This window comes from Megalobrama amblycephala, linkage group LG8 (genome assembly GCF_018812025.1).
Source record: "Megalobrama amblycephala isolate DHTTF-2021 linkage group LG8, ASM1881202v1, whole genome shotgun sequence".
NCBI lineage: Eukaryota > Metazoa > Chordata > Actinopteri > Cypriniformes > Xenocyprididae > Megalobrama > Megalobrama amblycephala.
Window position 1 is genome coordinate 31,430,601 of NC_063051.1, and position 13,885 is coordinate 31,444,485.

Genomic DNA, 13,885 nt, shown 5'->3' on the forward strand with positions numbered 1-13,885 from the left:
TGATCAGATAAAGGCTTATTAATGAAAGTTCCTGCCAAAAAAATTAATTGTATTAAAAGAGCAGCTATAAAAAAAAAAAGCCAGTGTTGAGCAGCAAACAGGTATTTGAAGCTGCTGGTGTCTCTGGAGTCTTGAGAGCCTCACCATGCAGGCTGGCAGTTGTGTACAAATAGTGCATTGTACTATGCACTATCCTCCTTTTTATACCATAGCTGAAAATGGCCAGTTATGAGCTCCACATATCTTGCAAAAGTCATTTAAATACCCTCCATCTCACTTCCCAATAATCCAGCCCAAATAATCACCCACCTAGCTCCTTGCTGACATCGCAGTCTTGTTGGAACATGGTGACCATTCACCAACCATCCAGAAATCCATCCATTTAGACCATCCATTGTAGTACGGCATTAGTCAGTGAATAAAACTATTTAAAAATGAGTCTTCGTGTATTTCTAAACCCACTGTAAATGTTTCTCTTTGTGAGGTTTGGTTTGGAGTGGCTGAAATGCATCTTTACGCACAACTGTCAGCCAGCATGGAGAGCTTCTTGAGACTCCAGAGACACCAGCAGCTTCAAATACCTGTTTGCTGCTCAACACTGTTTTTTTTTTATAGCTGCCCTTTTAATACAATTAAATTTTTTGACAGGAACTTTCCTCAATAAGCCTTTATCTGATCCGAGTTCTGCTGTGCTCTAAATCATTCACAAATCTTATGATAATTTGATAATCTCCATTCAGTTTCACACAATATTAGTTGTTTTCATGCCTTTTGCACAACACTGCACCATTTCATGCTTTTCATCTTCAGAAAGATCTTTCTTTCTCCCCATATTGCATGAGAACTGTGACTTGCTTAATAATGTGGAACAACCTCTAAGTAGGGTTTCCATAGACCTGGTAAATTATTTTGTCTGAGATTGATACCAGTTATCTAAAAAGACATGGATAAATAAACAAACAAACATTTTCTTAGAAAAACTAAAATCTGAATGTTTATTGTACAGAAATCTTACTGATTTGTCTCTTGCATAATAATTTGGAACGCAGTGTACACTTTTGTTGTTTTTGGATTTTCACAGTTCTCTGACAGGGAATTGGTTACCTGATTTAAAATCAGATTCAGATCTAGTGTAAATTACACATCTAAAGTACCATTCAAAAGTTTGGGGATAACATTCTTTAAAATGTTTTTTGATGAAGTATCTTATACCAACCAAGGTTATGTTTTGTTTGCTCAAAATACAAAAATAAAATAGTAATATTGTGAAATATTTTTTACAATTTTAATGTTTTCTATTTTATTATATTTTAAAATGTAATTTATTCCTGTGTTGGCAAAGCAAAATTTTCAGTCTTCAGTGTCACATGATCCTTCAGAAATAATTGTAGTATGCTGATAGGGTATTTAATAAACATTTTTTTTATATTATTTTTGAAAACAGTTGTTCTGCTTGATATTTTATTTTTTATTTTTTTTGTGGAAATCATTACATGATTACATTTTTCAGGATTCTTTAATGAATAAAACGTGTTTAGAAATAGATTTCATTGTAACAAAGTAAAAGTTTTATTGTCACTTTTGATGTATTTAATGTGTCCTTGCTTAAAAATGATACTGACCCAAAATTTTTGAGTGGTATGTTACAGCCACATATATTGCTTTCAAACCCAGAAGAACAAAATACTCCCTAAAAAGCCCTAAATTAGCTGTTTTCCTTAAAACAATATTTTTTTATAATATAATTTCATTATAATAATAAATAAATAAATAAATACTATTTATTTATTATATAATAATATATAATAATGAATAAAAAACTAGTTCATGCAACACAGCACATACACAACTTTAAACTACTTATGTTTAATTTACAAATTCAACACAGCCTCAGAATTAAAATAATAATAACAATGGATTATCATTGTATAGTATAATAATTCAGACTCATTTTGAAGGAATTTGTTGAAATCATTTGAAATGTTGGTAAGCACTTTATTTTACAGTGTCTTTGTACATATATATTTATTATTATTATTATAGTAACTACATTACACTGTAACAAGGACATCTTAAAGGGGACCTATTATGCAAAATTCACTTCTATAAGGTGTTTGAACACAGATGTGTGTCAACTCCTTTTTTAATAATCACCATGAATCATAAACAGTCTCTCCAAACACGCAGTTCCAGATTTCCCCCTACTCTTACGTAAGAGTATGGTGAAGCCCCGCCCATGACTGGTGACGAACTGCCCTATTAGCATAGATCCTGCCCTGAGAGAACCACTGCAGTTTGCCATTTCTGTTTACTCGCTGTAACAGCTGGAGATACACAATGTCAATTTACGCCAGACTGATTCACAAACGAGGGTCAATTCAACACTGGATTTGCACAAAAGATTAACGTGACGGCACATGCTAGTCGATGAGTTGAATCAACTCCACAGCAACTACATAAATTTATCCACTAACCATTCAGAAACGTCCAGTTTCATTCTAAAAGTTGTAACTTCTTCCTGAGTCTCTCCATCAGTGTCGACTCCGGTTTGAACAATGTAAGGCTGAACACCGTTACTGACAATCCTCATTTTGGCTGCGTGAGATTCTCCAGCTTTGTTGTTGTCGAGCTGTTAAAGCTCTGCCCTCTTCTGGAAAGGGGGCCGGGAGCAGCAGCTCATTTGCATTTAAAGGGACACACACAAAAGCGTGTTTTTGCTCACACCCAAATAGGGGCAAATTTGACAAGCTATAATAAATGATCTGTGGGGTATTTTGAGCTGAAACTTCACAGACACATTCTGGAGACACCAGAGACTTATATTACCCCTTTAAAATAAAGTGCAACTACATGTTTTTGTGCCCAAATTTCGGACTTTGCTCAAATAGTTTCTTTGTTACAGGAAAAGGTATGGGGGAATGTTGACAAAAGTCTGGAGTGTATAATCCAGCGAGTGGACAAACTGCTGCAGAGGGACCGTCTGCACAGCATTAGCAGTGAGGACATGTTCCAGGCTGACCAGCAGGGCGGCGCCAGTAAGAAAGGTAATGGGAAAACAAAAGCCTTCTGGATCAACCCTGTCTGCATGGAAGAGTCTTCCACGGCCCCTGAACCACAACAGCAGTCACCTTCACCTTCATCCTCACCACCCGATCTGAACCCTGCATGCCCGGTTAATGCAGAAATGCATGCCTGTAGGTGCCTTTCACTGTCTTGTTCACACTTTCTCTCTCTCTTTCTCAACTATATTTTTGAGAACAGCATGGGGTCTAGTAGGCAGAGTCAGTTTCATAAGTTATGTTTTTCTGCGTCACATTCCCTGCTGCTTGCCCATTGCATTTCCACTGTAGTACAAACACTAACACATGTACATACTTATCTCTTCTATATTCTAATTATCGCCCTTTCTGTATCTATTTTTCAAACACCCTGTCACCTGTTCATCTTCAGACAGGTTTGCATGCTGCCATAGCAACAAGCTTTTAAATTGTTTTTATTTGGTTGTGGCTTTAATTTTTTCTCCCACTGTTTCGAATCCATTTCATCATACAAATATATATATATATATATATATATATATATATTTTTTTATTTATTTTTTGGGGGGGATGCATCTGTGGTACATCATTGTGTATGTTGTCTGATTTTTGAGTCTTGTAATATGTGTATATTTGTTTATCTGTTTTGAATTATCAGTGCCAAAACAAGCAATATTATATGCATGGAATTGTATGGAATATTGTATGGAAAATCTGACATCCAAGTGGATTCAGTGCCACAGTTTGTGTTAATGAGCGTGTGTTGACTCCGTGTGACTCTCTGTTGATGTGCCATGTCTCTGGAATATGTTTCTGGAACATTCTGTTGTTTGACCCAGCATATTTGCCTACTGTGAACATGTGACCGGGTGCTCTCATTTGATTGGCTGGCTGACTAACATGCTCACAGGCTGTCTGGTGCTGGCTTTATGTGCCAGTTAGTCACTTGGCAGTGCCAGCATGCTGTGATTTACAGTAATCATTTCTATTATATAACGACTATAAAATCATTAGTTTGCCAGTCAGCTGTGAATATTATTTTATTACATATTATTTCTACACAAACATTTGCAACATTCCAATTTGGGAAAGTAGTAGTTGACTTGTTTTAACATTGTGGTCTCAGTGTCTGTGTGAGCTGCGTGTGCTGTGCTTGTTGCACTCGCTAAATAACTGTTGCAAGTTGCACCTCCATCCCTCTAGATGGCAGCAGCAGCACCGGAGAGGAGAGTTACCCAGGTAAGAGCCCCTCCCCCTCCCTTAAGCTTATGCGCTTATGCTAAATAGGTGTTCACTTTTATGTCACATCTGTTGTCTGTCATTCGTTAATGACGTAACTTGATGTAGAACTGTCATTGCTATTGTTTTCTGAACGCAGTGCATCCATGTTTACTTTAAAGTCCCTGTGAATTGGCTTGTTGAACACCGATGTGCTACTGATGTGATATTTTTGATTGAAAAAGGAAGTCGGGACGGGACATATTGAAGAGTCTCTTTTTTAAATAGTCAATGCAGTTTAGTTTATACTAAAAAATTAACTATAGCATGTCAAGGCTTCATTCACTCTGATGTGAAGCATATTAGTCTAGTGTTTTTTATAATTTAGGAAGGGAAGGGATGTTCCAGTTCTAGAAAGCATTTGTTTGGACATAATTCAGTTTTTTGAGTCTGTATTCCTGGAAGAGAGGGATTGTAAATTTTAAAAGCATATATCTACTAAAAGCAAACTTGTCAGCATTTACAATTAACTTAAAGGGATATTTCATCCAAAATATGAAAATCAGTTACTCACATTCATGTTGTTCCAAACCCATAAGACTTTCGTTCATCTTCAAAACACAAATGAAGATATGCTTAATTAAACGAGAGATTTCTGTCCCTCCATTGAAAGAAAACATTTTGATGCTTCAAAAAGTTCATAAAAACATTGTAAAAGTAATCCATATGAATCGAGCAGTTCAATCCAAGTCTTCTGAAAAGACACAATTTCTTTATATGATGAGCAGATTTAATTTAGGCTTTTATTCACATATAAATATTGATCAGTGTGCTCATACATAGAGCACATCAAATATGGTGAATGTAAACTCAAACAAGCATGTTTGAGCTTCAGTTTACCATTTATTTGAGTCCTATGTATGTACAGTGGCATGAAAAAGTATGTGAACCACTTGCAGAATCTGTGAAAATGAGAATTATTTTAATAAAATAAGAGGGATAATAAAAAATGCATGTTATTTTTTGTTTAGTACTGTCCTGAGTAAGATATTTTACATAAAATATGTTTGCATTTAGTTCACAAGACAAAACAATAGCTGAATTTATTAAAATAACCCCATTCATAAGTATGTGAACCATTGATTCTCAATACTGTGTGTGGTTACCTGATGATCCACGACTGTTTTTATGTTTTGTGATGGTTGTTCATGAGTCTCCTCCAGAGTTTTCACCCCCCGACTCTTAATGCATTGTGTTTCCTTCTGGAGCATCAGTGAATGTTTGAACCTTTTTTAATAGTTGAGTTTGAGTCCCTCAGTTGTCCTCAGTATGAAAACACAGATCTCAAAATCCTACAGTCACTGCTGGAAAGGGTTCAAATATGCAAAAATGCTTGAAAATTGATGAATCTGCAGGACCTGGAGGATTTTTCTGAAGAACAGAGCTCAGTTTAACTGCTCAGGACAAACAAGAGACTCATGAACAACCATCACAAAACATAAAAACAGTCATGGATCATCAGGTAACCACACACAGTATTGAGATTCAATGGTTCACATACTTATGAATGGGGTTATTTTAATAAATTCAGCTATTTTTTTGTCTTGTGAACTAAATGCAAACATCTTTTATGTAAAATATCTTACTCAGGACAGCACTAAACAAAAAATAACATGCATTTTTTATTATCCCTCATATTTTATTAAAATAATTCTCATTTTCACAGATTCTGCAAGGGGTTCACTTACTTTTTCAAGCCACTGTATGTTGATCAATGTGAATAATTAAAAAAAGAGATCATGTCTGAAACCACTCAATTCATATGGATTACTTTAACAATGTCTCTATAAACTTTCTGAAGCTTGCAAGTTTGTTGGAATGAACTTTCAATGGAGGGACAGAAATCTTTCAGGTTTCATTAAAGATCTCTAGTCTTATGGGTTTGAAACAAAATGAGGTTGAGTAAATGATGACAGAATTTTCAGTTTTGGACAAGTAAACAGATTAAGGCCCGGTTTCACAGACCAGGTTTAGCTTAAGCCAGGATTAGGCCTTAGTTCAATTAGGGCATTTAAGTAGCTTTTATAAACATTCACTAGAAAAAAACATTACTGGTGTGCATCTCAAGACAAAACAATGGCACTGACAAATTTTAAGATATGTCAGTACAAGTTGCTTTCAGTTAAAACATGCATTTTAGTCTAGAACTATCTTAAGCCTGGTCTGTGAAACTGGGGGTAAAAGTAACAAAACTTAAATTTGGATTTCATGGGGTCTTTAAAGTGGAACATGAGAATTTAAAGCCCTGTCTTGAGAAGCATTGGAATATGTGATATTTGATACTAGCAGTAGATTCTGTGTGTGTGTGTCAGGTGAGTGGAGCGAGGCCCTGTATCCCCTCTTGACGACCCTAACGGAGTGTGTGGCCATGATGAGTGACAAAGCCAAGAAGTCAATGGTTTTCTTGCTCATGCAAGACAGCGCACCAACCATCGCGATGGACCTCAACCTGCAGTACCGCCGAGACGTGGTCTTCTGCCAGACGGTTAGATCTCAAGCACACACATTAGTGAACAGCTCCATGACCTTACAGGGTTAGTTCACCCAAAAATGAAAATCGTCATCAGTTAATCACCCTCACTTCTTTCCAGTCACATAAGACTTTCGTTCATCTTCAAAACACAAATGAAGATATTTTTAATAAAATCTTTAATAAAACTCTAGATTTATATGACTCAAAAGTCAATTCACCCAAAACTTGAATCCAAATGAATCAAGCAGTTTAACTCAAGTCTTCTGAAAAGAATCGTCAAGCAAGCATGTTAGAGCGGATATTTACCATATTTGATGTGCTCAATGTACGTGTGCTAATCAGTCTTTTATATGTGAATGAAAGTCTAAATTAAATCTGTTCATCATATAAAGGCCCTGTTTCCACCTGGTATTAAGATGCGTTTTGGTCGATCGGATCACAAGTAGACAAGGCAGACATGTACCCGTTTCCATCTGGCGTTTTAATCCGTCTCTTTTGTCCACTCTCAACCACTTCTGTCCTGATTTCTTTGAGGGGAGGGTCTATGGGTGGGTAAATGTATGGGTTTTTTCAGATCTTTTGATCTAATGGACGAAATTTGTGCAATTTTACATATGAAGAGATGACAGAAAAGCACTGTGAGTGTGTGTTAGAAATCAGGAATGGCGAGAGAACATTGCTTGGTACGTTTTTCGTCTTCAAACCAAACTTGGGTCTTCAGCCTGGCCAGAGCGCTTCCAATAATGTTTACGCGTTAGGTCAGTAGGCGGAGAGTAGGCGGTCTTTTGTGGCTGTTCGAACACGTTCGACCGCATGAACGTTACCACTACGAAAGCAATCCAGTTGAATGCATTTTAGACTACCTCTGGAAGTTGTTGAAAATGGACAAGCTCAAAACGATTTACACCCTGTTTACACCTGTATTAATACATGTTAATGTTAATACCAGATGGAAACAGGGCCAAAGTGTTCGTCTCTTCAGAAGACTGGATTTTTTTTATGATGTCTTTGTGAATTTTGTGAAACGTCAAACATTTTGGGTGAATGGACCTTCAATAGACAGACAGAAATCTTTCAGGATTCATTAAAAATATCTTCATTTGTGTTTCAAAAATAAGTCATGGATTTGGAATGACATGAGAGTGAGTAAATGATGACAGAATTTTAATTTTGGGTGAACCATTCAAATGTATTTTAAGTGAGGTTTTAAGATAGTCATGCATCTCCACAATAATAATTGTAAATATAGCTGCAAGCAGCAATTACGGGGCCAAGCACAAAAACAGCACAATAAGCCAGCCAACACGGCTGTGAGCATCAGACCAACTACAACTGTGAGCAATTAAAGACCTATTAAGGTCATTTTAGGCAAAAGAGCTGAAAAATGATCAAAAATGAGGATTTACTGGTTCATCACTTTTGACCAATAGGTGGCGCTGTGACCAAATTAATGCAGTATGGTCAGAGTGAGGTGACAATGACACTTGCAAAGTTTGGTGTCAATATGTCAAAGCATTGCAGAGATACAGCTTCAAGAGTGGGTTTTGCATCATTCCTCAAATTTGTTGCTCCGGTGTACAAAAACGGTTTGACGTATCGGCTTGAAATCCATAACTTTTTGTCGGCATGGTCTGAAGATGATACGGTTCGATTTTGGTGAAAATCGGAGCAACGGTCTAGGAGAAGTTCGAAAAAGTAGGTTTTTGAAGAAAAACAATATGGCGGACAGGAAGTTCAGCCGACTATAGCAAATTTGATATCTGTGTTTTCGGCATGACCCAAGGAATCTACTGAGACCAGTTAAAACAGTCAAAAGTTATTAGCATTTTTGTAAATTTTGTTATAACTTTTGACCACAAGGTGAGGCTGGTCCGAAACTTCTCAGGCTCCTTCAGGGCATTGTGCTGATGACCCATACCAACTTTCGTAAAGATACGCTAATGCGTTCGTAAAATACAGCATTTTAGCACAAAATTCAAAATGGCCGACGGCCAAAATGTCCGATATGGGAACATTGGATATCATTCGACTCGGCATGATGCCCTGAATCTAACGAGACCAAATTGATGATTTTTTTTTTCATATTCTGCACCAATAGGTGGCGTTGCGCCGAAACACTGCATGATGCCTCAGGTCATGCTTGTGATGACATGTACCAAGTTTGGTCTGAATACGATAAAGCGTTGCAGAGATACGTCCATTTTCGCAAGCGCTACGTACAATTCATTACACGTGTTTTACGAAAACGCTTTGAGGAATCGACTTGAATTCAATAACTTTTTGTCGGCATGGTCTGAAGATGATCTGGTTCAATTTTCATGAAAATCGGAGTAACGGCCTAGGAGGAGTTCGAAAAAGTAGGTTTTTCAGAAAATTCAAAATGGCGGAAAATGACGTCATAGGGTGCAATCGATTCAGCTTGAGCCAAGGAATCAGAGGATTTTGTTTCTAACCCTCACGGTTCAAAAGTTATTAACATAAACATAAGTGCAGCTTTGGACAGCTGGTGGCGCTAGAGGGATTGAGTTAGAGACTCCAAATTTGCTATGGACAAAGGTCAGACTGTCCTCTAACTGTGTGCCAAATTTCACAACTTTTTACCATATGGTTCTATGGGCTGCCATAGACTTCCAGAGCGGAAGAAGCAGAATAATAAGAACGCCAACGGATACAATAGGTGCCTACGCACCTTCGGTGCTTGGCCCCTGATGATGACCTTTAAAAGGGAAGTTCACTCAAATGAAATAATTAATTCCAAACCTGAATCTTGTTACCTTTTCCATTAATTTTTTTAAAACAAGTTTACACGTTCTTTCCATAATATTAAAGTTCATATAGATTTGAAATGACAAGATTAAATAATTTTGGATAAGCTATTCCTTTACTCCCATTTTCTGTCATTTTCTGACATGTCTTCTTGCTTTCTTTTTCTCTCTCTCTTAAGCTCACAGCACTAATTTGTGGCTTCATTATCAAACTGAGAAACTGTCTCCGTGACGACGGTTTCCTGAGACAGCTTTACACCATCGGTCTGCTCGCTCAGTTCGAGTGTCTATTAAGTACTTACGGTAAACACACACACTTACGCACATGCAGCATGCCCATACTGTGATTCAGTGATCACTGTGTATCCAGGAGCAAAGGTCACTTATGTAAACTCATCAATCCCATGTGAGTAAAGCATTGTGTTTTGAATCACGTCTTAATCCTGGTGTGTGTGTGTGTGTGTCACAGGAGAGGAGCTGGCCATGTTAGAGGACATGAGCATAGGAATAATGGACCTTCGGAACGTGACGTTTAAGGTGACGCAGGCCATCTCTACCTCTTCCCCCGACATGCTGCCGGTGATCACCGGAAACCGAGACGGGTTCAACGTTCGCATCCCGCTCCCAGGAAGCATGTTTGATGCATTGCCAAGGGAGATCCAGAATGGCATGCTGCTGCGGGTACAGCCGGTGCTGTTCAACGTGGGCATCAACGAGCAGCAAACGCTCGCCGAGAAGTGAGTCTTGATTATGTAAAACAGCCCTCAAGAGTGCTTGCGTAACATCGACAAATAACATTATACCATAATTGTTTTATCTGATCTATTTTTCAGTTTGGCTTACACTTGTGTTCAAATTGAACATATCAAAAGGGAACTTGAATTGTTTTGTGTTGTAGATTTGGAGACACTTCGCTTCAGGAGTTCATCAACGGGGAGAGTCTGGCTCGTCTGAACTCTTACTACCAGCAGTTCAAGGAGGTTTTACCGGAGGACTGTAAGTCAGCATTCTCTCTCATGTTCTGTTTTTCTCTCTCTACATGAGAAATTATAGACGATTTTTAATTCTCTGTCTCTCTCAGGTCTTCCTCGCTCTCGTAGTCAGACGTGTCTCCCAGAGCTGCTGCGGTTCCTTGGTCAAAATGTTCATGCTAGGAAAAATAAAAATGTAGACATCTTGTGGCAGGCTGCAGAGGTAACAATTCTTCTACTTCTACTTCTACTAAAGGGTGAAATAACTAAAAGGGGTCTAATAAAAGAGTGCACTTCAGCAATTCTTTGAATATTTACATTTCAGCATTTCTCATAAAAAAAAAAAAAAAATGTTTAACACCCGTAGTTTTCATGTAAGAAATACAGTAGATTCCATTATTTAAGTACAAAAATGTGTTTTTAACAGCAGAATTCCTGGTAAAACTTGTGATGTTGCACAGAAAATTACACCAGAGTCCCATGGGACCCACAAAAAATGTTAAAGGATTAGTTCACTTTCAAATCAAAATTTCCTGATAATTTACTCACCCCCATGTCATCCAAGATGTTCATGTCTTTCTTTCTTCAGTCGAAAAGAAATTAAGGTTTTTGATGAAAACATTCCAGGATTATTCTCCTTATAATGAGCTTCAATGGTCTCCAAACGGTTGAAGGTCAAAATTACAGTTTCAGTGCAGCTTCAAAGGGCTTTAAACAATACCAGACGAGGAATAAGAGTCTTATCTAGAGAAACGATTGGTCATTTTCGGAAAAAAATACAACTGTATATGCTTTATAAACACATATTATCATCTTGCATGTGCTTCCGATTTCCGTATTCTTCAAAAAGCTTACTCCGTATGTCCTACACCTTCCCTATTCTACTTACGGAAAAAATGGAACTGGCGCTGCGTTCGTTCCGTAAGTAGAATAGGGAAGGTGTAGGACATACAGCATAAGCTTTTTGAAGAATACAAAAGTGTGGTTTTGGCGGAACCACTTGTAAGGCGATCATTTGTTTATATAAAGCATATGCATTTACATTTTTTTCAAAAATGGCCGATCGTTTCACTAGATAAGACCCTCGTCTGGTATCATTTAAAGCCCTTTGAAGCTGCTCTGAAACTGTAATTTTGACCTTCAACCATCCATTGAAAGTCCACTATAAGGAGAATAATCCTGGAATGTTTTCATCAAAAACCTTAATTTCTTTTCGTCTGAAGAAAGAAAGACATGGACATCTTGGATGACATGGGGGTGAGTAAATTAACAGGAAATTTTTATATGAAAGTGGACTAATCCTTTAAGTAAATTATTTTATTTAAAATTTAACTCAATTAAAATGCTAAAAACACCTTATGCAAATTGAAGTCAAGAATCTCAGATCTTCTGGGATCACAAAATCAATCATGTTCAACACTCCCAGTTTCTGCTAATACATTTTTTTTGAAAACAAGCAGCATTGTCATAATTACAGTAGAAATTCCTGAAGACAAGCCTTTGAATATTTTGTTGGACATTGGGGGGCTTTCAACTCACAATGTTTGGGGACCACTGGGTTTATTGGTGCACCCGTAAGATATTATGTTTTTCCCTATTATGACATATATCTGAGTGAAACGGCTTTGAAAACAAGAAAAAATGTAGGGCGGGACTTGATTTTGTCCATCAGAAATTGATTGGATCGTTGTGCTCTATTGTGACTGACCTCATCCCGCCCTTGTGAAAATATGTCGCTGCAAGAAGGAGGGGAAGTTATTTTGATTTAAGATTATGAGGGCAATTTTTTTTTTTTTTTAAAAATAAAGATGTCCACTGATAAATCATTTAGAATAAATACTGCAATATTTAATTAAAAAAGGAAATTTTGAGAACATTTAATTATGAAACTGATTACTTGTGTAGTTCAGCACAGCAGCAACAGAATTTGCATCTAAGTTTTTCATTTCAAAGGACACTTGAATGCTGAACTGGAGTAAGTGTAAAAATGTGGTTGACTTTAAAGGTGCCCTAGAATCAAAAATTGAATTTACCTTGGCATAGTTGAATAACAAGAGTTCAGTACATGGAAATGACATACAGTGAGTCTCAAACTCCATTGTTTCCTCCTTCTTATATAAATCTCATTTGTTTAAAAGACCTCCGAAGAACAGGTGAATCTCAACATAACACTGACTGTTATAACAGTCGGGATCATTAATATGTATGACCCCAATATTTGCATATGCCAGCCCATGTTCAAGGCATTACACAAGGGCAGCCAGTATTAACGTCTGGATCTGTGCACAGCTGAATCATCAGACTAGGTAAGCAAGCAAGAACAATAGCGAAAAATGGCAGATGGAGCAATAATAACTGACATGATCCATGATTACATGATATTTTTAGTGATATTTGCACAGCCTCAAACTCATTCAGAATCAAATGTAAACATCCAAATAAACACTATACTCACATGATCCGAAGCATGCATGCAGAATGCATGACGAACATCTTGTTAAGATCCATTTGAGGGTTATATTAGCTGTGTGAACTTTGTTTTGCACTGTTTTATAGTCGAGAGCTCGGGGGGCAGGGAGCGTGTGATTTAAAGGGGCCGCAGTCTGAATCGGTGCATAGTTAATGATGCCCTGAAATAGGCAGTTAAAAAAATTAATTTAAAAAAATCTATGGGGTATTTTGAGCTGAAACTTCACAGACACATTCAGGGGACACCTTAGACTTATATTACATCTTGTAAAAACTGGTTCTAGGGCACCTTTAACACAATATTTTCTCCCTCCTTGCTCAGATTTGTCGGCGACTGAATGGAGTGCGTTTTACCAGCTGTAAAAGTGCGAAGGACCGCACTGCGATGTCAGTGACTCTGGAGCAGTGTCTGATCCTGCAGCACGAACACGGCATGGCCCCGCAGGTCTTCACCCAGGCCCTCGACTGCATGCGCAGGTAAAACAACTGCCCGTTCGTAAGCACTGCACGCTTTGGGGATATGCCTCTGTCTTCCTCTTTTCTTCCTTTCTTTCTCCTTCTCTCTCAGTGCATCATCCCTCATTGCTTGTGGCTTCTTGGTGTTTGCAGTAACAATTTTCTGTCTTTATTGCTTTGTGGCTTATGTGGCCTAATATGTTCATTACTTTTATATTTACTCACTTTAGGGACATAGAGTGTTTATTCCTTCCCACTCCACCTTTCCATCTTTCATTCCCTCTCTCCACGCTCTACGAGAGATGTAAACACAAATAAATCGCTCCTGTAGAGTGAGGAAACTGCTGAAACTTAAACCGGCTGATTTGTTTGGCTGTCTGCTTGCCAGATGTTCTGTGCTTTTAAATAAGAGTGTGGAATTGTCGGGTTTGTCCC

The 13,885-nt window shown here is 37.6% G+C and overlaps 1 protein-coding gene across 8 annotated transcripts in view; it reads left to right on the forward strand.

Moving 5' to 3' along the window:
* The window catches only part of inpp4ab (inositol polyphosphate-4-phosphatase type I Ab), a 67,190-nt gene that overhangs the window by 40,851 nt on the left and 12,454 nt on the right, over window positions 1–13,885 (forward strand). For 4 of the 8 annotated variants that reach the window (XM_048200534.1, XM_048200535.1, XM_048200536.1 and 1 more), the window contains 8 exons: window positions 2,903–3,194; window positions 4,242–4,277; window positions 6,629–6,801; window positions 9,734–9,857; window positions 10,024–10,291; window positions 10,453–10,550; window positions 10,636–10,748; window positions 13,317–13,471. In XM_048200534.1, coding sequence (XP_048056491.1) covers window positions 2,903–3,194; window positions 4,242–4,277; window positions 6,629–6,801; window positions 9,734–9,857; window positions 10,024–10,291; window positions 10,453–10,550; window positions 10,636–10,748; window positions 13,317–13,471 — 1,259 coding nt within the window. The remainder of the gene's footprint in view (window positions 1–2,902; window positions 3,195–4,241; window positions 4,278–6,628; window positions 6,802–9,733; window positions 9,858–10,023; window positions 10,292–10,452; window positions 10,551–10,635; window positions 10,749–13,316; window positions 13,472–13,885) is intronic. The other 4 variants (XM_048200539.1, XM_048200540.1, XM_048200538.1 and 1 more) reach the window with 3 other exon arrangements.